Source organism: Pleurodeles waltl, chromosome 6 (genome assembly GCF_031143425.1).
Source record: "Pleurodeles waltl isolate 20211129_DDA chromosome 6, aPleWal1.hap1.20221129, whole genome shotgun sequence".
In the NCBI taxonomy this organism is placed as follows: Eukaryota; Metazoa; Chordata; class Amphibia; order Caudata; family Salamandridae; genus Pleurodeles; species Pleurodeles waltl.
This window is the reverse complement of record NC_090445.1, coordinates 1,600,266,342-1,600,290,006: the sequence shown is the minus strand read 5'-3', so window position 1 is coordinate 1,600,290,006 and position 23,665 is coordinate 1,600,266,342. Positions and strand designations below refer to the sequence as shown.

General features: G+C 43.7%; 1 protein-coding gene across 1 annotated transcript in view; it reads left to right on the top strand.

The window, feature by feature from the left end:
• NPDC1 (neural proliferation, differentiation and control 1) overlaps nucleotides 1–23,665 on the top strand; it is a 378,691-nt gene that overhangs the window by 198,299 nt on the left and 156,727 nt on the right. Inside the window, exon 3 of the mRNA XM_069241454.1 lies at nucleotides 19,584–19,736. Coding sequence (XP_069097555.1) covers nucleotides 19,584–19,736 — 153 coding nt within the window. The remainder of the gene's footprint in view (nucleotides 1–19,583; nucleotides 19,737–23,665) is intronic.

Sequence of the window (23,665 nt, the reverse complement as noted above, 5' to 3'; positions counted from 1 at the left end):
CCTTGTACCAGCACCTACACTGCTCTGCTGTTAGTGATAGGGCTCTCTCGTACCTCTGCATTGGTCCTTGTACCAGCACCTACACTGCTCTGCTGTTAGTGATAGGGCTCTCTCGCACCTCTGCATTGGTCCTTGTACCAGCACCTACACTGCTCTTCTGTTAGTGATAGGGCTCTCTCGCACCTCTGCATTGGTCCTTGTACCAGCACCTACACTGCTCTTCTGTTAGTGATAGGGCTCTCTCGTACCTCTGCATTGGTCCTTGTACCAGCATCTACACTGCTCTTCTGTTAGTGATAGGGCTCTCTCGCACCTCTGCATTGGTCCTTGTACCAGCACCTACACTGCTCTTCTGTTAGTGATAGGGCTCTCTCGCACCTCTGCATTGGTCCTTGTACCAGCACCTACACTGCTCTGCTGTTAGTGATAGGGCTCTCTCGTACCTCTGCATTGGTCCTTGTACCAGCACCTACACTGCTCTGCTGTTAGTGATAGGGCTCTCTCGTACCTCTGCATTGGTCCTTGTACCAGCATCTACACTGCTCTTCTGTTAGTGATAGGGCTCTCTCGCACCTCTGCATTGGTCCTTGTACCAGCACCTACACTGCTCTTCTGTTAGTGATAGGGCTCTCTCGTACCTCTGCATTGGTCCTTGTACCAGCATCTACACTGCTCTGCTGTTAGTGATAGGGCTCTCTCGTACCTCTGCATTGGTCCTTGTACCAGCACCTACACTGCTCTGCTGTTAGTGATAGGGCTCTCTCGTACCTCTGCATTGGTCCTTGTACCAGCACCTACACTGCTCTGCTGTTAGTGATAGGGCTCTCTCGTACCTCTGCATTGGTCCTTGTACCAGCACCTACACTGCTCTGCTGTTAGTGATAGGGCTCTCTCGTACCTCTGCATTGGTCCTTGTACCAGCACCTACACTGCTCTGCTGTTAGTGATAGGGCTCTCTCGTACCTCTGCATTGGTCCTTGTACCAGCACCTATACTGCTCTGCTGTTAGTGATAGGGCTCTCTCGTACCTCTGCATTGGTCCTTGTACCAGCACCTACACTGCTCTGCTGTTAGTGATAGGGCTCTCTCGCACCTCTGCATTGGTCCTTGTACCAGCACCTACACTGCTCTGCTGTTAGTGATAGGGCTCTCTCGTACCTCTGCATTGGTCCTTGTACCAGCACCTACACTGCTCTGCTGTTAGTGATAGGGCTCTCTCGTACCTCTGCATTGGTCCTTGTACCAGCACCTACACTGCTCTGCTGTTAGTGATAGGGCTCTCTCGCACCTCTGCATTGGTCCTTGTACCAGCACCTACACTGCTCTGCTGTTAGTGATAGGGCTCTCTCGCACCTCTGCATTGGTCCTTGTACCAGCACCTACACTGCTCTGCTGTTAGTGATAGGGCTCTCTCGCACCTCTGCATTGGTCCTTGTACCAGCACCTACACTGCTCTGCTGTTAGTGATAGGGCTCTCTCGTACCTCTGCATTGGTCCTTGTACCAGCACCTACACTGCTCTGCTGTTAGTGATAGGGCTCTCTCGTACCTCTGCATTGGTCCTTGTACCAGCACCTACACTGCTCTGCTGTTAGTGATAGGGCTCTCTCGTACCTCTGCATTGGTCCTTGTACCAGCACCTACACTGCTCTTCTGTTAGTGATAGGGCTCTCTCGCACCTCTGCATTGGTCCTTGTACCAGCACCTACACTGCTCTTCTGTTAGTGATAGGGCTCTCTCGTACCTCTGCATTGGTCCTTGTACCAGCATCTACACTGCTCTTCTGTTAGTGATAGGGCTCTCTCGCACCTCTGCATTGGTCCTTGTACCAGCATCTACACTGCTCTGCTGTTAGTGATAGGGCTCTCTCGCACCTCTGCATTGGTCCTTGTACCAGCACCTACACTGCTCTGATGTTAGTGATAGGGCTCTCTCGTACCTCTGCATTGGTCCTTGTACCAGCACCTACACTGCTCTGCTGTTAGTGATAGGGCTCTCTCGTACCTCTGCATTGGTCCTTGTACCAGCACCTACACTGCTCTGATGTTAGTGATAGGGCTCTCTCGTACCTCTGCATTGGTCCTTGTACCAGCACCTACACTGCTCTGCTGTTAGTGATAGGGCTCTCTCGCACCTCTGCATTGGTCCTTGTACCAGCACCTACACTGCTCTGCTGTTAGTGATAGGGCTCTCTCGTACCTCTGCATTGGTCCTTGTACCAGCACCTACACTGCTCTGCTGTTAGTGATAGGGCTCTCTCGTACCTCTGCATTGGTCCTTGTACCAGCACCTACACTGCTCTGCTGTTAGTGATAGGGCTCTCTCGTACCTCTGCATTGGTCCTTGTACCAGCACCTACACTGCTCTGCTGTTAGTGATAGGGCTCTCTCGTACCTCTGCATTGGTCCTTGTACCAGCACCTACACTGCTCTGCTGTTAGTGATAGGGCTCTCTCGCACCTCTGCATTGGTCCTTGTACCAGCACCTACACTGCTCTTCTGTTAGTGATAGGGCTCTCTCGTACCTCTGCATTGGTCCTTGTACCAGCATCTACACTGCTCTGCTGTTAGTGATAGGGCTCTCTCGTACCTCTGCATTGGTCCTTGTACCAGCACCTACACTGCTCTTCTGTTAGTGATAGGGCTCTCTCGTACCTCTGCATTGGTCCTTGTACCAGCATCTACACTGCTCTGCTGTTAGTGATAGGGCTCTCTCGTACCTCTGCATTGGTCCTTGTACCAGCACCTACACTGCTCTGCTGTTAGTGATAGGGCTCTCTCGCACCTCTGCATTGGTCCTTGTACCAGCACCTACACTGCTCTGCTGTTAGTGATAGGGCTCTCTGGTACCTCTGCATTGGTCCTTGTACCAGCACGTACACTGGTCTTCTGTTGGAGTGATAGGGCTTTCTCGTACCTCTGCATTGGTCCTTGTACCAGCACCTACACTGCTCTGCTGTTAGTGATAGGGCTCTCTCGTACCTCTGCATTGGTCCTTGTACCAGCACCTACACTGCTCTGCTGTTAGTGATAGGGCTCTCTCGTACCTCTGCATTGGTCCTTGTACCAGCACCTACACTCCTCTGCTGTCGGAGTGATAGGGCTCTCTCGTACCTCTGCATTGGTCCTTGTACCAGCACGTACACTGGTCTTCTGTTGGAGTGATAGGGCTTTCTCGTACCTCTGCATTGGTCCTTGTACCAGCACCTACTCTGCTCTGCTGTTAGTGATAGGACTCTGTCGCTTAGTGTACTCTCCTCTCTCTGCAGTTTCCCTTTACTGACCTGCACTGCTGAAGTTTTTACCTATATTCGTAAAACAAGGGCCAACCCAGCATTCCTGGGACCTGGGGAGCACAGTGATATAGGAAACAATGGTCCCTGAAGGGGGAAGTGTGAACCTCAACTTCCACAGTAACCTGGTGAATAACCATTAGTAGATTCGTTTTACTAGAAAGAATACATTTTGGTTAATCAATATTTGGAATCTTAAGAAGACAAACTCATTTAGCTCTGTTAATATATACATTTGAAATTAGACCGGTGTTCCCAAACAATGCAACGGCGCAGTGAAAGGGAGGCAAGTGAGTAAGCAGTGCACTAGTGCCATACAATATGCACATAAATAGTGACCGTGGAAGGTGCACAGTTGTTTGATCTAACCTCTAACAGGGAGTTGGAGGCTGCTGAATTAAATAGACAGTACAGTGCACTATTATTGTGTCACCATTTTATCCTCTTGAGGTTAATTGTACAGGGTCATCATTGGGACGAGGAATGGGAAACGCCCATAAGATAGTACTAATGCAGCAAACGACAAACAGTACATTCGGGAATGGTGGACGTGTGTGCCGGTACTCAGCTACGATTAACAATCGGAAAATTCCAATTCACACAGAAAGCATCGCAGATAGATTGATGCAGCAATCCAAATTGACTTTGGGCTGACACTATGATCACATCACTTGGCAGGTACCCTCGGGAAGTGTCACAAGGAGACTGGTAATCGCACTGCAGTCTTTGTACCTTTGTTGAAGCCCTCTTTCAGAGAGTCCTGCAATATCGGTGGGATGCTTTAGTTAATCCCTCTAGATTTTAAGAACTATGATGTGTAGATCCAACGAAGGCAGAGCTATGAAGCCTGAAATGATCAGATCACATGACCCCCTCCAATGAAAACTCCCTGGTGTTGCTCTACTGGTCGCTGGTTATGCAAAGAATGGAATTCGTAACCCACTGTATATCACATAAACAAGTGGTTCCCAACCTTTTGACTTCTGTGGACCCCAGCTTTGTCATTACTGGAACCCGGGGACCCCCACTAAATCATTATTGGAACCCAGGGACCCCTCCACTGAGTCATTACTGAAAGCTTGGGACCTAATCTGTTAATATTATTTAATTTTCTAAGCAGTCGCAGACCCCCTGAAGAGGCTTTGCGGGTCCCCAGGGGTCCCCGGACCACTGGTTGGGAACCACTGCCATAAACTTCTTCAAAGCATCCAGGAACCAAATGCTGGGTCAGAAAGAAGCTGCTGACGCAATACAATTCTTGTTTTGAAGGGAAGAAATATGGGCACGGTGAAGTTCATGTCCAAAGTTCCCTCCTTCAGAACTCACTATTGTTGGCCCTCCTTCCTTGGAATGGACAGTCAAAAGCACCACATAGCGGTTGAAAATGCGCCTCGTTGGACAAGCGCTGCATTTCAAGTGAACACCCTTCAGAGACTGGCAAACTGTTGCAGCATATTTGTTCCATGTCCTTTTCTTCACTAACTTCTGCTCCTCTTCCGCAACCCCACCCCCTCCAGTGTGCGCCACAAAGTATACACAGTATATACAAACAGAAAGTGATCATGACATTGAAGAGTGAGGGAAGAAGGAACCCCCCTTTTGGCACTAAACAACGAATAGTTTTAGGCAATGGACTGTATCAGCAGAATACAGGGCTGTGAGCCCACATAAAAGCTGTCTAACCAACCTCTCGCTTCAGTCTCTCGGATTTAGTTACATTTCCAGATCTCTTTAGAAATCTATTATTTCATTTTATTTTTACCTTCTGGGAGCCCAAAGACAGTTGTATTGTAGTGTGCACTGTATACATATGTAAACTGGAGGAAACAGGGTGCAGGAAACTATCGTTTCTGAACATCATTTGTATAAATACCTGACTATTGGGGGATGGGCTGGCATGCCCAGCAAAAGGCTTCAATCCGCTGGATGGACACGAGGGTGGAGAGGCATACTGGCTAGAGGCGGATGAGCTCCCTGTCAGGATTCACTAAGAGAACCGCGGCCACAGAAACGTGATGGGACAATTTCTGCCTGCAATGGAAAGAAGTCATTTTCTTTGGTATTTCCCTTCTCCCACCTGGGCTGCGGCGCTGTGGATAATGGCAATTTATCGCAGGCTGTGTCTAATCCATTCCTCCCACGCCTGCGGCATCTCTCCCCATCCTTTCTACTGAAATCCAATAAATTATCCATACCGTTTCCAGCATCTGCCCGGCGCCCCTCTCCTTCGGCGCTTCCTGCTGTGTTTACCTGTCCCTGTGCGCTCCCTCCCCCGGGGGATGAGTGAGCCCATTGCAATTAGAGGAAGCCACAGACGACGTGCACAGGACACTTTTATCTTTATCCTAATGACAAAAAAAGTTTACATTTAAAGAGCACGTGCATCCACCCCTTCGGCTCGAGAGATGCAGGCTTTGCAGAGCACGCAGCCCAGCAACGTGTGGTCCTTGGAGTTGCATGGATCGGCGTAGTCGGGGCCTTGGATAGGGGATGCTTGTCCCAGGGTTGCGACCATGGGTCTGATTCTTGTTCTGCGCTGTCTGAGGCTCGGTCATTTATTGAATGAACCTCAAATCCAGCGTTACTAACTTCTAGGCCTGGTGCGAGGTTACTGTGATACATATATAGAAGTGGGATGTCTATTTCAATTTTGTAAATTCAACAAAAGTTATTTCCCAATTCCCGGATACTCGTTTCCAATTGAATTGTGTAATAGATAATCCCATATAAAATGGTTGACGTTTGGACCCTGTAACCAATGTGCAAGTAAGTGTCTCCCCAGGACCCGAAACACCGTCTGGCCCTTCACCTATCCAGTAAAGAGTATAAGGAGAGGCCAATGTTACTATCAATAAAAGACTAATCCGTTTCAATGCTGGGATAACTAATAAACCCGACTCCTACCTCCAAGCAGTACGCCTCATTCACATGCCGGGGTATCTGAGTCCACACTAGAATAATTCTGTGGAATTATTCCAGAAAGTGTCTGCATCACATCATGGTATACAACAACCATGAGATAGCTATGGTCATATACACAATCTACACCCCCCAAAAAGTTGAGGTTGTAGTGTAGGAACAGCTACCATGACTCCCCCCAAAAAACAAATGTATTAGTTGGTGGTCTGCCAGTCATTAATAGAGGTCAATCATGTGCTTATAAGTAGGCCCGTACCATCACTGACCCAGCTCGCAAAGCAAAGCCTCCCCAGATAGGGGAAGGTGCCAGACGACGTTTCTTGTCCTGAGGAGACCCTAGCACGTTGGTTACGGGGCCAAAAAGTTGACAATTTTATATGGGACTGTCTATTACACAATTAAATTGGAAACAATAATATGGGAGTTGAGAACGGATTCTTATGGAACTTACAAATTGAAATAGTCATCCCACTTGTGTATATGAATCATTGTAAAAATTGTACAATCTCACACAGTAGAGCACTACCCCATCTGACTTTTTTCTTTCATCGTATATGTCGAACTATGACTGTTGTTTTTAAATGTTAATCAGCGAGAGGTACAAAGAGTTTCAGCCACATTGACTATAAACTAATAGAGCCCACAGAGCCACTTTCTTTCTGCTACATTGGATACTTTTGTTCCTGGTTTGGGCTTTAGGGTTAGGTTCTGTGTTTTTGAGCATATAGTTCATGTTTAAACTACCCAAAATGCAATTGGCTGTTTCCTGAACGCCCAGAACAGGCAACTGGGGCCATCATGACATAGAATGAGGCGGCGATTACAGTGAGACTGAAGGCTGTAAACATACGTATGTATAGCCTCCCTAGTTCTAACTAAAACAATACAAAAGCATGTTGTAATAAAGGTGTCTGCAGACTAAAAATCTGCAAACAGATTGTAAACAGGAACGTTTTTATTCAAGCCACAATGTCTACTCTGAAAGAGAGACTAAGGGGGTTATTACAACTTTGGAGGAGATGTTAATCCGTCCCAAAAGTGACGGTAAAGTGACGGATGTACCACCAGCCATATTATGAGTTCCATAGGATATAATGGACTTGTAATACGGCTGGTGGTATATCCGTCACTTTACCGTCACTTTTGGGACAGATTAACACCTCCTCTAAAGTTGTAATAACCCCCTAAGTGTTTATGCTATAGAGGTGCAGGGTAGCCGGAGTATGTTTGAATAGTAGTCATCATATTAATGTTGGTGCTTCCTGACCCATGGTGGCTTCACTGCTAGAGTACCCCAAACCCTTGACAGTCAGCTCCTATAACCTCAAATAGCTAGGATATCCAACATCCTTACAAGTAATGTAAACAATCTTAAGAATTACTTCTAAAGGGAGCTGGGGATTTGTTTAAAGTAGGGGTGATGTGATTGAGTCTTGATTCACAATTAACCCGGCTCCAGCATGAAATCACAGCTTTTTGAAGAACCAGCAATGACTGGAAGTCCCATAAAAGTTTTTTCACTAGATTTATCTTATGCAACAAAAGAGACTGGGCCACTGCTGTAAACAGTTAGTAAGTCACAGATTTCAAACTGTCCTTATTATGTAAGTATATCCAGGAGTGCAAGGTGAACTTGACACAAAGAGATTCTATTCTAAACAAAGACAATGCAACACCATAAACAGCAGACCCTTGACACAGCGTCTATGAAAGAAGTTATTGGTCTTCCTGGAGAGTCAGAAATTTAGTTTAGCATGGATTGCACTTAAACTGAGACTGTCTCCAAGTTCAAAACCCAGTCAGATTGTGATACAGGTGTAATCCTGTCACAGAAGTTGCCAAGAAGACGTCAGGCTTGATTAGGGGCTTGCGTCATCAGAATCAGACATGCCACCTCTATAGGACACATGGAATCTATCTTTCTTTGACACTGGGTGTTAATTGGGGCAAAACTAATGGGTTTGAGACATGGTAACAGGAAAACATTGCTTTAGATCCACCCTAAAACGACCTTGTGCTGGCCTCTGTATAAGACACCACTTATGTTCTTTGAATCTTCCAGATGCCTGTTCTTATATGCTGCTTTGGCAGACATTCAAAATCTTCCAGACTGGTCAGTCAGCATACATCAACATCACTGCAAAATCTTCCCTTTACTCTAAACATGATAACAAGGGTTTACAGCAAGGCCTTTCTAGGACACTATTCTAATACAGTTTATCAACATAATATCCACTGTTCAAGCACCAAAAATGGCTGGTCATAATTTGCTCCCTATAGCTGTACATCAAGAAGATAAAATTCACTTTGACAAGATTGTGATTATCATGGCAACCATATTGCTCTGCCACATCTGTAAGCCAAGATCTACCTGGTGCTTCTGTAGAAGTGTGGGGCTGGTGGCATTAAATGTCCTTTAAGTTTCTCAGGGTCAGAATGCGAGAAATTAAAATGTTACATTCTCTACAGTGGGTTCAGAAAGCACATTCTGAGACAAAAGAGATACTCACCACCCATTATCATCCCATATCCATATTGATGAGTTCTGGACTCCCTGTGACTCAAGTGGATTTGCCCAATTTAATGGAAATACTTACTCATTGATCCTATGAGAAATTTTAAGATTTGTTGGAAATGCCACAGGGCAGTCTGTTCATGCCTGCCATTATGAGCCATACCGATAGACTCATATAGGATTCTCATGTCCTATAATGGGGGGAGGGGGAGCAAGAATACTACATTAGACAAGTTTTCAAACATTGACTTGGACTCTAGACCTGGTGATGTGGTATTTTTAGAATATGATATTGCATAACAAGTATGGTGAGTGTGCTAGTCATGGAGCTGCATCAGTTCCCCACCTGTTTTATACAAGAGGAATGTCATAACACTGCATAGTCTAAATGTGAGATAAAATCAGAGGTTGTGGTAATGTAGTTAAGGCTGCCACATTTTCCATCTCCTATGAAGGATATATACTTTGCAGATACATTTCTGATGGACCCATTATCTCACAATTGATCCTTGTATCACCTTCCACTCTTGCATTCAAAAGTAAGTTTTCAAAGATTTCCATGCTTATTCCGCCTACATCAACACAGTTTGTGTGTCTTTTCCCAAAAATATAAACATTTATGACAGGGATCTTCAAATGTCTCTGATGAGGAGTGATACCCCCAAACTAGTCCCAAGATGTTTGTTTCTGATCCAGGGAGGACCTGGCCTTGTAGTTTGGGCTCGACTGTTCTAATGTTGAGAGGAATCAAGACTGATTTGCATTTGGCTGGGTCCAAACTGGGGTGGCATAGTGAGCAAAATGAACAATGGATTAATCCCAGATCTATGACTGGGGGGTTAATGTTTGATTTGTTCAGCATTGGGTCCATCATGTGTCACAGTTTGTTATCAGTCCTCACACTAACTACACTAACTTTTGTTAAGTCTTGTTTGTTGAGAATCCTACTAAAGATATTGGAATGTCTTTTGGAACTTTTAGTTCTTTCTCTTCTTTTCATCGATCTGGAAAATGTTTCCTGCTAGAAAAATAATTTTCCCTACATAGACTGCTAATATTTCTAGGGGAATTTTCAGGTGGGAGAGGGCTTGACTCCCAATTTGCGAACGTATTCCTGTCTCCTGTCATTTGTGTCTCTAAATCTAAGTCAGGAGTCTTTTGTAATTTATTGTAAAATCAAAGCAAAACACAAATGATGGACGTAATGCAGAACCAAACAAACATTCACCCCCAGCCACAGATCTGGGTTTAACCCATTGTTCTTTTGCTCACCATGCCACCCCAGTTTGGACCCACCCATATGCAAATCAGTCTTGACCCTGTTCCTCATTGTAACATCAGCAATTATTTTCCCACCTAAAGTTATGACTCTGTGGGTGTTCACCATGCCTCCTGCTCCACTCTGATGGTCCCCCAGGTAATTATCACTATTGTCACTGAAAGTTCTAAACCTATTGTGAATGTAATCTAGGACAGTGCTGATATTCTTTCAGTAGATACGATTTAGATTCTGAAATATCCACAGTCTTGCTTTTTTAAATCCGTTTTTGGGCTTTAATGAATGAATGTAGGTGTTGTGGTTATAAATGTAGTTTATGGCTCAAAATCCTGTGCCAATGAGGGGCTGAGGGGTCTGCCCTTTTCCCAACAAACTACAAGGATGTGAACCCAACTTTGATTTAAAAGACTTTGGGTCTGACTTGCAGTTTAGTGGACAAGTTTCACTGCAACTGATGTGGCAGAGGAACCTGTCCGCCAAATCGATTGTCCACCTGCTCTATTTAGTATTTACAAGTGCTTCATAGGGGAACCCTATTAGTCCCAAAATGGAAGAAATAAAAGCTATCCTAGCAACCAGAGAGAAAATACCCAGGGTGTCACTGTCTTTTTTTTTTTTAGTTTTTTTTTTTGTCCCGCTTTGAAAGTTTGTTTTTGAAAAACAATAAAGTTTGCTGAGCAGCTAACTAAAACATGGTTGACCGTTCAGCAAACTTTCAGTGTCTTCAGAGGAGCCAGCATGGCGGCAACTCCTCTGAAGGCACTGAGCTCTCCATAGGACCAGCAGAGATCTCTAATCAGAGTGGACAGCAGTCAGGCCAGGGTGGCAGGGGTAATGATCTCCATCACCTTGTGCCAGCCACCATTCTCTAAATGAGGCCCTTTGTTTAATTAACTTACAGTACATAATAGAATTTTGTGTTGTAGAATAATTCTAGATGGAGCCCCACAAACAGTCCAAGCCTTTGACAAGCCGTTACTCTAGTCATAGTCGAGCCAACTGATATCCATTGGACTACACTTTATGAACTCAGTGCACAGTTGTAAGATACCACCTTTTTGTAGAACACGTGGGAGGCTTTCACATCTCTAGTTTTCTTATATGTTTAACAGTCACATATGCATTTTGCTTCGAATAGTGTATTTTGCATCTTTATTTTTGAAAAGCTTTGAGAGATTGCTGTGTATAACTGAAGGCTATGTTAGAAAACTGTGGGCCTTGTTTGGAGTTTGGTCTATGGGATACTATGTCAGAAACATATCGGGTATCCCGTCCTCTTCAGTACAAGTGCATTGTATCCTAATACAGTTATAATAAGGCAGGCAGCGATCTGTCACGTTTGTGATGGAGAAGCCATCCACCAAACTTTAAATCAGGCCTTCTGTTTGTAGACTAGGATACTGCTTTGTGCTTTAGCTTTGAACTTTTTTAACTAAAAGGTGCATCTTTAGCTGTGAGAAGTTGCTTATTTGCAGAGGTGGATCTTGAGGTTTGAAATCCTTACAAGGGATAACGGGTATACAACAATGTTTAAATTCCTATGGGAAGTGCATCTGTTTTTTTTCAGGTCAATTCTAATAGCATAAAAGACTTGTGATAACAAATACGGTTACAACTATACATTATCCCTTTTTCACATTAACATGCCCCGCCTACAGTAGGGTCAAGGCCCGTAAAAGACTTGGATTGGTGTTTCACCAACTGCTATGCAATACACATCAACGTTGAAAGACGAATATGAGAGTGATAGCTGTGCCTTGTTGAGGACACCATAGTGTGTACCAGAGATATGCTGGGGCTATGGGAAATAATGCATTCCTAGGATCATTGGTCAGGTAACTGATATGGCTAAAATGGCACTTTATAGAGTGGGCTTTGAGTCACCTCCCTCAAGGAAGGTTTTCTAAATGTTGTAGGAAACAATTTCAATGCACACAATGCTAGTAACTTTAATCACAGAGCAATAGTGCTTAAAAGTACATCTTTACCTGGGGTTCCAATGATTAGCTGGAAATGTGCAGTTTAATGGACATTGTGATGGTAACAATAGGCAGAAGATTGTATAAATACGATTTAAAGATACGTTTGCAAGTGGATAGGAATTGTGATTTCTCCACAAAGACATCTTTGGTGAATTACAAGGCGAATAGTGATTTGAAACATGGTGGATCTGCAGGTGTGCTTGTTTGTTTAGTGTTTCCCTTTGCTTGAATCACTCCATTCCAACCCATATGAAGGGGTGAAGAAGAGTGGGCATTGTGCTCTATTAAACCTCTGTAGCATACCAGGACAGCGTTTCCAACAAAAAGTCGCTCTGTGTTTAAAATGCAGGAGATCTTCTAGTAGGGTTTTGCCCTCATACGTGTTGGCTGGGTTTTCAGTGGTTTTTTAAATGCTTGTAGTAATCTTCATAAAATATCAGACAAGCTTCTTAGGAAATGTCTTCAGTATGTTTATTGGTAAAGCAGAGCTGCAAACATTACAACCCTTCCCGCTGCTGCGATCAATTTCAACTGTGTCACATTGTAAAAATAAATGTTTTATGTTGGGTCATACAGCATTCTTTGGAACACTAAGGCGGTATTATGTAGTGAGCCATAATATCAGAGTACAACATTACCTTTCCTCTTAAACAAAATACAATAGCAACTTTAAATAAAACCAATGACCACATCATCATAATATTACAGCATCTAAGATCCTAAACATTAAAATAAAGAAAAGGTACTAACAACAGAATTATTTTTGCGAAATCAAAAGGACAGGTGTACAATAATATAACAGTTTATTCACTGCAAAAGTAACCAAGGATAAATAAAAACTTCATACATGCTTTAGAGTTAATTAAAAACAAATAAGTTCAAATTAACAAATTAACTATTGCAAAAATCGCATCCTAATCAATGAACAAGGTACCCAGTAAAGATTGACATATGTCCCTTATTTACTGATTTATCTAAACCTGCTAAGTACCCTTCTTACCCTGTTGCTCCTGCAAACCCCATCATTGCTCTCCCAAGAAATAGAGAAACTAGTGTTGCCACCATCCTTTGTGTTTCCCATCACATTTCTCCAGGACACCATGTCATTCCGTAGATATTGAGCACCTCTACACTTCACCACTCTCCCAATCTTCCACTAATCATATCCATTAACTCTGACTGCATTACCACATACCTTGTCTATCACCACAGGACCACTGCATTTTTCACCTTCTTTCTTGACGTAGGTCCCTTTCCTGACATCGATAACTTCACCTATTTTAAGCTCAATCTCAACTGACAGGATCAACCTTCGTAGACTATTTTCTACTTAGCCAATGCAGCTTTCTTCTTGAGTGTCGCAACGCATTCCTCCACAGACACACTGTTTTTTATCCATTTTCCCATCCAACTTGGGCACAGCTTAGTGAAAGACTTCCTCCCTCTTAACACTTCCAATAGAGATACTAGTATAGATGTTTGTGCCCACCGAACATACTGTACCACCACTCCATTCATTCACTCCAATTGACCATTGGTTTGGGGATGGTACAGCAATGTTCTTATGTGCTTCACATCCCTTGACCTTAGAAAACTTTTAACTTCTTCATTAACAAATTGGACACCATTGCCTGACAGCAAAAACCTTCCCTTAAAAATATTCTTCAAAAACTCAACCACTGCTTTTGGATTAAGTTCTGACAAAAACATTACCCAGGCCACTCAAATTACAAATCAGTCAAAACCAATGCATAGTGGTACTGGCTTGGAAGGGCATAAAATGTGCCAACAAGGTCAATCTCAACTTTTTCCCATGCATGAGATGGACACTAAGTCAGTTGCAATGGAGTCGTCCTCACAACAAAAACTTTCTCCGAAGTAGCACGAATGGCCCTTTTACTGGCAAATTTATTTACCTCTCTATTCATCGAAGGCCACCAAAGCATTTGCCTTTATATAGCATTTAGTAAAAGTACATCCTGAGTGTCCCTCATGTGCCATCTTGATGAGTTTGTACCTCAACACTGATGGTGGTACCAGTTTCTCAATTCTGAACAACAAAATGTTCTCCACTGACAGATCATCTGCCACTTTCCAAAATTTGACAAACTACTTCCACAGACTTCTCATTTGGCTTTCCTTTTGACACATACTTGACGGTTTGTTTTATGACTTCATCAGCTACAATTTCCGTCCTCTGTTCAGCTTCAGATATAGCACTCATCTCTTCCAAGTCAATCACTGCAATCAAGCAATCTTTCTCACACTCTTCATCATACACTAATTCATTTTCCAGTGAGGGTCACCTAGACAAGAAATTAGCTCTTGCATTCTGTACACCTTCAATGTGAACAATGTCAAACTGAATTTGCATGAGCTTTGTTGACAACCTGGTTATATGAAGGGTTTGATCGTTGACCTTATCTCCCCTCAATTTGATCAGAAAAGGTTTAAGGTTGGTCTTTACAGTGAACCTGGCTCCCCACACATAAGGTTTACATTTTAAGATAGCCCACCAACAAGCCAACAGCTTGGGCTTCCTGAGTGGTCTGGGCACATATCTAATCATTTTTTCTACACCAGCCTCACATTGGGGGGAGCACCAAGCTCCTGCACCATGATTGCTGGCATCAACCGTTATACAAGCAAGACAGTTTGGGATTAAATTATTTTAGACCCTTGAAACTTGCTATCTGTCTTTTAATCTAGTCAAATACTTCTTAGAACTTACTATCTCAATCAAATGACACATTTATTTACCAATCCAGTCAAAGGTTTAACATGAGAGGCATAATCAGGAAGAAATATTGCATACAATTCATGCAATTTCTTAAATGATTATAGAATTGCCTTATCTATGGATGCCACTGCATTGATAATAGCATCAACTAAACCTGGTCTTGGTTTGATGTCATCACCCTATAGCCTGTGCCCTAAATATTCCACTTTGTCTTTGAGTAATTCACACTTATCCTTTTTAAGCACCTCTCCTTTTTCTTGCATTATTGATAGCACTTGGTCAGGAATTGTGTCATGTTCTTCAATGGATGCTGCAAAGATCACTAAGTTGTCCTGAAGTGCTGTCACCCCTTTTATTCCCTTGAACAGATGATACAATATCCTCTGGAATACTAATGCTGAAGCCAGCCCGAATGGCATACGGCAATACTGGAATGTGCCAATTGTGAAACAAATTCTGTATGATGTCTAGATGCAGGCTCTAAGACCACTTGGTGATAAACTGAGACTAGGTCCACCTTGCTGAACCGTTTTGCACCAGCAATAAGTGCCAGCAGATCAGTAATCTTTGGATGAGGATGAAAATCCACCCATATGTCTTTGTTGAGGCAAAGCAAATCTACACAGATTATCAGTTCCCCATTCCGTTTGCGTTCCACCACCAACAGGAACACCATAGAAATGATTCAATGGGCACCATTATTCCTTTGTCACACAATCCCAGTTTTTTCTAGATCATCTCTGATGGAGAATAAAACATTGTGAAGTTTGTCTTTTATAGGAATGGACCCCTCCTTAACTTTCATTTTATGACAAAAACCTTTGAATGCTCCAGTGTTTTCTGAGAATACTAAAGAATATTTTGACTTCACTTCATCCATATGAACCACACTAATGACTGTGACTTGATCTTTAGTTCCCGGTCTTTGAACCATTTTGAAATGCCCATGGTGTAACCGACCTAAAATGCACAAAACTTTGATAGTCACATATATTTTCCAGAAAATTATCTTGTTCCTGAAAGACAAAGTATGAAATCAGTTCTCCAGTATTTTGCCAGGACATTACTCTTGGAACAGATCTTCTGTAATCATTGTTATCCTGGCTCTTGAATCCGCCAGTAATCTGATAATATTATCACTCACCAATACATCAATGTAGGGATCAACACATTCTGATGGATCCCCTGTCTTAACTTCCCCTACCTTGATTCTTAACACCATGTCTTTCAATATGTTTTGTATTTGTTCAGAACTGGATTCAGCTTCTTCCCCTAAAACTCCATTACCACATTTATTCCTTTGCCTGGATTTCTCTTTATACCCTAACACACTTTTGCAAAATATACCTGACACACTTTTGCAAAATATCCCACTTTGTTGCAGTTTCTGCACTTAACCAATTTTGTTAGACACACTTTTCCTTCCTTGAGATGTGTGGTGTTTCCATACATGAAACAAAAATTTGTTTGATTGAAAAAATTACTTTTACTCAATCTGCCTGGTTCTCTACTTTCTTTAGCTCTGCTATCTCTTACATCATTGTCTCTGAGTTTTACAATATTCACATCATCATTTTTGTCTTCTAACTCTTTTACAGAGATCTGAGATGTCTCTTTGCTTTTAGAGATGTGTAATGTTTCATCCAACGTCAGATTGCTTAAGGATACCAATTTTTGTTGGATTTTTTTATTACTACAGTGACTAATAAATTGGTCACGCTCCAACTGTTCTGTGAAATTCTCAACATTGCATTTAGCAACTAATCTTCTCAGTGCAGAAACGTATCCACTTTTTCACCAGTCAGTGGTTTTCTCATAAAAAATGTAAGGCATAATACTACAATGCCCGGTTGTACGTCCAGTTTCTTTATGGCTTCCATATATTCATCAACTAACGCATCCTCTGTTCTTGCCACATCACGTAAGTAATAAAAATTGAACGTCCTTCAAAGCAAAAAGAATGCAATAAGAGGCATTTTTTTCCTTTCTGGAAAAAATTTAGATGCATCTATTGCACCCAAGTAAGTTTGGAATGCATTTAAGCAATACCTCCACTTAACAGGTGGACCACCAGGGGATTCCAAGAAAGGAGGTCACGAATTGACAGATTGTATGCTTCTTCAAACTAGAACTCCTTCACAAGCGTAGACATTACAGACAAACTCCTGGTGTTTCAGTAGCAAGAAACACGATAGTTGGCATGATAATAGGCAGCGAGTAGTTTTTATTAATGAGATACCACTGACGCCATATGAGTGTGCACATCACAGACTGTTGATATGCTTCTAAAGAGTGTGCGCATCACGCACAGTCATAACTCATGTCATAAATCAATATGCTGATTAACTGTTGATGCGCTTTGTGAGTGTGCACATCACTGATTCTTGGCACTCTTCTGAAATAAACAGTGTGCGTATCACTGATTGTTGATAGGCTTCTTCAGAGTGTGCGTATCGCAGTAGTGGCAGGATTTGGTTAGTTAGTGAAATCCTCCACTCAAGCGTAAGCTGTAGCAGCTGTAAATGGTTGTGCATGGACGCAGTTAAATGTTGAATGCTTTCCAGAGTAAAATGGCCTCTTACGGAAATAACGCCACTGCAACTATACTCACAATGTTGCGTGCAAATGGTTACTTTGGAACGCATATAATGTCTTGGAGTTGGTTGTGGAACGCAAGGACCTAGAAGAAATGGTGCAAATGGTTGCGCGTCAGTTCCAAAGCAGCAATGGCCTTAGAGATCGAGTTGGCAAGCGTTTTAAAAAAAATTACACAGCTATTATTGCATGTGCAAAATCCAGAAGACAAAGATACAGGTAAACATTGCTTTTTTGTTACAAATATGGATCTCGGTGCCTCCGCACCGTAGGTGTTAACGTTGTGGGTTCTTCTACAGCTCTGTGCCGCTCGTCATCATCATAAATGATGTAGCAATCTTCCTAAATATCAGACACGCTTCTTAGCAACACTCTTCAATTTGTTTATTGGTAAAGCGGAGCTGCAAACATCACAACCCTTTGCCGCTGCAATCAATTTCAACTGTGTCACATTTTGAACATAAACGAACCATTTTAGGTCATACAGCATTCTAGGGAACACTAAGGCAGTATTCCATAGAATACCGTAAGGCTCAATACCAGGGTACTACACTTTATAGTAGTTCAAACTATTGCATGTATTGCAAAAACACAACCTGGCCCTGCTGGGAATGCCTCCAATAAGAACTGCACCCCACCCTCAACATCTCAGACATTCACTGCCCAATGCATCTGAGATCATTGCCCTGTCAGACCATCTAAGAGCCAAAGATCTCAAGGCACCCAAGCCTGTTCTTAATTAGCTCCTCCTGTTCCTCTGGAGGGATTGCTATGTATTGTATACACAACTATACTCTTTAAAAAACAAAAGGGTTTCAACATAGGTAAGTACTACTTAGTAGTCTGCTCCATTCATGATATGATGTATGTTACATAATGATGCGTATGTCTGATATATGATGTCAAGTAATACCATCTACAATAAAAATAAATGTTTAAAAAAAAAATTCATTCTTTTCAGTTTATTTGCCTGCATCCTAGAAATTGTAGGCCTGTTTATTCCATTAATAATGTAGGATTACAAGTCACAAAATGCAATGGAAATAATGAGTGAGCTACTCACACCTAGACCTGGGAGCTCTGCAAATGGGTGCCTACAGGATTGGCGGTCCTGCTTAAATTCCAAGTGCAACGAGGCAGATGGTAAAATGTCTGTAATTTCCACTCTCTCATTTCACCCCAGCTCCCATTTTCCTTATTTTGTCCCGGTCCTGCTTCCCTCCTGCAGCTCCACCTGACCAACTCCAGAACTCCAGTCTTTATTTCCAACCTTCGTCCCAGCTGCCCTCTTCCTTTTGCTCACTAGTGCCACTATCGTAACTTCACATTTCTTTCTGTCTTCTGTGAAAAGCTCCCCCTCCTTCGCCTCAGGTCCACCCCATCTCTCCCTCTCACGCTCTCTCTCTCTCTCTCTTAGCCTTTCTCTCTCTATCTCCCCCTCTCTCTTCCTCTCTGTCTCTCTCCCCTCTCTATTCTATCTCACCCCACTTTTCCCTCCCCTGCCCACCATCAGTTTCTGCTCTCCTATCCCTCTTTTACTCCAGCTCTTCCTTCTGTCCTTTAGCCCCACCTGGACTCGCCTCTCTCCCCCTCCCACCTTTAGCGCCAAGAGGCTAGGCCCTCTCTCAATTACTATCTCGACTCTCCTTGCCTTCCGAGCTCATCATCCCCTAGCCAGCTGCACCTTTCCACTCTTTTCTGAGCTTCACCCCTACTTTTATAATACACCCAGCCTCCCCGCCTCTTTCTAGGCCGTTCTCCCACCCGCCTCTATCCCTTCCTTGACGCTTGACGTCCCAGAGAGCCGGTCCTCTACACACCCAACGGCTTGGCAATCGAGGCAGTTGAATCAGATTGCTGGTGACACTTTTAAACTGCAATTGTGTGGGTATAAACACCTAAATGCTGGTGACAGCTACAACTTCTGGGTGATTTGACACTCTAGCGTGGCATGGTACCAGTTACACGACTGCACTTGTTCTTTTAAGGAGCTACCTCCTATTGCGATGCTCATGTGGAATATTTTCTGCTCTGTATTGACCTGTGCCTTTGTATGTGTCACTCACTGCACATCTCTGAATAGCCTCACCTAGGGCGCCAACCACAGGTCCAAACAGTTCATTGTACTTTAATCTTTGTGTTAGGATGAGCTATCTGTTAGGTTGATCTTTGTGTCAGGATAATCCTTGTGTTAGGATGGTGTTTGTGTTGGGATGATCTCAAGCGTACATGTTTTTCATCTCTCTCCTTCTCTCCTCCCAGACCATCACTGCCCGGGGAGCTTAGCCTGCACCATGCAGAGGCGACACCCTTGCCCCGAAGGTTCTGTCCACTGCGGTTCCTGCCTTGACAACCACGTGGAGGATGCAGAGGATACGGACGGGAGGTGTGTGCCAAAAGCTACATCACAAAGAGGTGTGTACAACATACTGTCCAATCCTTCTCTTTCCAGCCCTGGTGGACTGCTCTCTGAGCCTCGCTATGCAAAGTGAGCCTCTGCCATGTGGAGATGAGAAGGACTGATGCATCTACTCTGGTAAAAACCTTGTTGTTGTGAAAATAAGCCATTTTATTTTTGATAGTCGTCAAAATTAACATTTCCCTTGTGTGCCTGGTGTTTTAAGCTTTGATTGTAAAATATTTTGCCCTCCATGCTCAGCGGAGTTCGATGGTCCATGTGCTAAGAACTGGGCTCAGCCATGGTAAAAGATGAGTTGGACGGATTGCAGCTTCTGCGTTGTGGAGAAATAATTTGTATAAATTACTTGTAAGAAAAATGATAGACAGCATGACCTGCACTATGGATTGAGCCTGATCATCATAAACACCTTATTCTATTTTTATCGAATTTTTCAATCATTAATTCCTACCTGATTGTCCAATCACCATAATTGGTCTGGTACTGATTTTGATTATGGTATAGAAATCCAGTTATTTCTGATGAACATGATACAGTTACATTTCTTGTAAATAGAGGGCATCCTACCTCTATTGTCTGCGGGGACCTCTGCTTAGTCGCAGCTATATTCCATGGTGGCCCAATTGGCTTTTTTTAAAGAAAAACAATATTTCTTTGTGTTGCCGGGTTTATAATATTTAATTTAATTTCCCATAGAGAGTTGTACCAGATCAAATGAATTACTTTGCTGTAAAGTTTTCCTAGTCTTGTCAGATCCATGGGAGTTTCTCATCGTTGTGAGATGGTCTCATGTACACTCATGAATCAGGTAAAACTTGAATGGAGCTCCACCCTGGGGATTCAGGCAAATTCCAGTGTCAGAAAGTGAGTCCACCTCACGTGCTTAAGGCTGAATCCGGCCACAAATTAATAGTTCTGTGTGCCCCAGGAGTGCAGTGATGTTCAAGAGCTGGCTCAGATGTGCAATATCAAAGAAACTACTCCATAGAGACCATCAAGGGACAGGATACCTACTACAGAAGGTGAAGAAGCAATAGCAAGGGCTGGTCATAGTGATTAGCAGGGCCGAGGTCATGGCAGGCCAATAAAGTCTAAAAGCTACATCCCCTGCTACATGCGCCAGCAGGCTCCGTGGCTTTGCAACCACATGAAAAACAATGATCTTGCTGCACCTCCAGGCCTGCATCGTCTTCAAAACCTACAGAACACTTGGAAGAAACACTACCCACTGTAGGCAGCCAACATTACTCAAGGCACTAAAACATAGCCACACATAAATCCAAGATCTGCCAAAAAGAAGAAACCAAAAGTTAGGCCTTTGCTGTCTATGCACCAAAGATTTAAAATAACATTGGAACAGAGATCTGACTTGGAAAGCATACCGCACTACCCACTAACTTCTTCTACATTACTAGACATTTCAGCTCCTAAAAGCTGCTGAAAACTGTCGGTGGGAAAGAGAACAAAAATAGGGACCTGCAGTGCGACTTTTGTGCGGTAATATTGATTCCTGCAGTAAACCTCAGTTTATCAAAGGACCCTATGAATGTTTGTTTAACACAGGCTTCCCGCACACAGTTCCCCATACTCTCAGCATTGTAACTTTAAGTGCAGTACTGGTATTTCCACACGCCTAGAATAAGGGAGGGCCTTAGTCGCTAGTGGGTAGAGATGTCTCAAGTCTGAAGTTTCACTCTCATCCTAACCCAACTTTTAGGTAGTTTAATCAACCAGAAAACGTTTCTCCGCTCAGTCATGTCCACCATCTTATTTTATTTATTATATCTGACTCCCCACTGTATGTAAAGGTATCAGCCTACAGAAAAGCTGTAGAGCACCTCCGTCTTTCCTTGTCAGAAGGGAAAGTGAAGCAAGAGTTTGACTTCAAACTCTGGACATAGGAAATGATGCAGTTTACCTTGTTCTTGATGCTTCTCAAAGAAGGATTTCCGCCCTGAGAAGTGTTCTGTTGATCACAAGAGCTTGTAAATAAACAATTGTGTTAGCCGAGTTCAGGTATGGTGACCTAGTATGCACAAATAACATCGTTCTGAGCTCCTGTTTGCGGTGTTTTACTTCTTTGTGGATGTTTTTTGGTAGGACACCCTGTAGAAGGAGGCCGACGCCTACAACTTGATACGTTGGTGGGTCACCTGTAGGTCACTTCCAGACAATGTAAATGCATTTTACAAGTTTTGGAGGAGGTAGAAATAAGTGTCTTTCCAGAAAGGAAAGGGCAAGGAACAACCTTTATTTTATGGAGTGCAGAAAAAGGGGGTTTATCTAACGGGAGAGGAGTTTTCACATAGAGAGAAAAGCTACATAGTGCACATTTGTACATCACGTTTACGTGCAGAAATGTCTCCCAGATGGAAATTTCCCACAGTTTTTATACACAGTAGAACACGCCATGAAATCTATAAATGTTGTACATTTACTAACCTGCTCTTGTGATTGTATGCAAATACCTTGACATCTGCTCCAACGATATGAAATTGTGCCCAAAATAATGTGTATGTATTTAGACAAGACGTCTATGCCATCTTAGTTGAACATGGAAACTTGTAAGCATCCCCTGTGCAACAAATGTAAACAAATGTTTGCATGTGCTTGCTCTGTATATTAATAAACCTTGTAATCCAAAAGCTTAAACATAATAAGTCTCCCTTATACCTACGATAGAGCATAATTCCGCTAAACCTATTGCACATAGCCTATGACGGTAAGCATTACTGTCTCCTTATCTCTTGTAGTAAATGCTTAATGCAGAAGAGCCTGCGGTTATGTGTACAGGCTGGTATTTGGCTATGTTAGTGAAAATACTCACTAATTGTATGTTACACAGATATAGCTGACAAAAATGATGTTTGCCTTTTTTGAACTGTACCTAAACTATTTAAAGTAAAAGACACAGCAGTTTGGAATGCATCTACTCCCTTACTGGCTCTTTTATCGTAACCCTGCACTTAAAGACATCCCTCCAACCTCTTGTTTAGTTGAAAGCACAGCATGAAGCCTGCCCCCGGGCCCCTCGAACTCTCCCCTCCTTTTACATCTCAGAAAGGTCAGAGGCCAGTCTCCAGCATGTACTGTGTAAGGAAACGCTTGTCGAAATGGGGGACGAGAAACCTTCACTTATAGTTGTCAAATACTCCAGCTGTGCAAGGAATCTCTGCAGTGGCTGCAGGTTCTTGCTCTAACATGCATTACAAAGGCTGGGCAGGGACTCCTTCCCCTAATGGTCACATGGCATGCATTAGCAGAGCCAGTAGATCTGACCTTAATGTACTAACGAGTACCAATCCAGGCATGTGCAAATGTGCACAGACTATGGCCCTCATTCCGACATTGGCCGGCGGCGGTAATTCTGACTTTCCCGCTGGGCTGGCGGGCGGCCGCCTTCAGGCCGCCCGCCAGCCCAGCGGGAAAGAGGCTTCCACTATGAAGCCGGCTCGGAATCGAGCCGGCGGAGTGGAAGCTGTGCGACGGGTGCAGTTGCACCCGTCGCGTATTTCACTGTCTGCAGAGCAGACAGTGAAATACATTTAGGGGCCCACTGACGGGGGCCCCTGCAGTGCCCATGCCAGTGGTATGGGTACTGCAGGGGCCCCCAGGGGCCCCGCGACCCCCCCTACCGCCATCCGGTTCCCGGCGGGAGAACCGCCGGGAACTGGATGGCGGTAGGGGGGGTCGGAATCCCCTCGGCGGCGCAGCTAGCTGCGCCGCCTTGGAGGATTCCAATGGGCGGCGGTACACTGGCGGGAGACCGCCAGTGTTGCCGGTCCGACCGCGGCTTTACCGCCGCGGTCGGAATGCCCATTGGAGCACCGCCGGCCTGTCGGCGGTGCTCCCGCGGTCCTCCGCCCTTGTCGGCGGTGCTCCCGCGGTCCTCCGCCCTGGCGGTCATAGACCGCCAGGGTTGGAA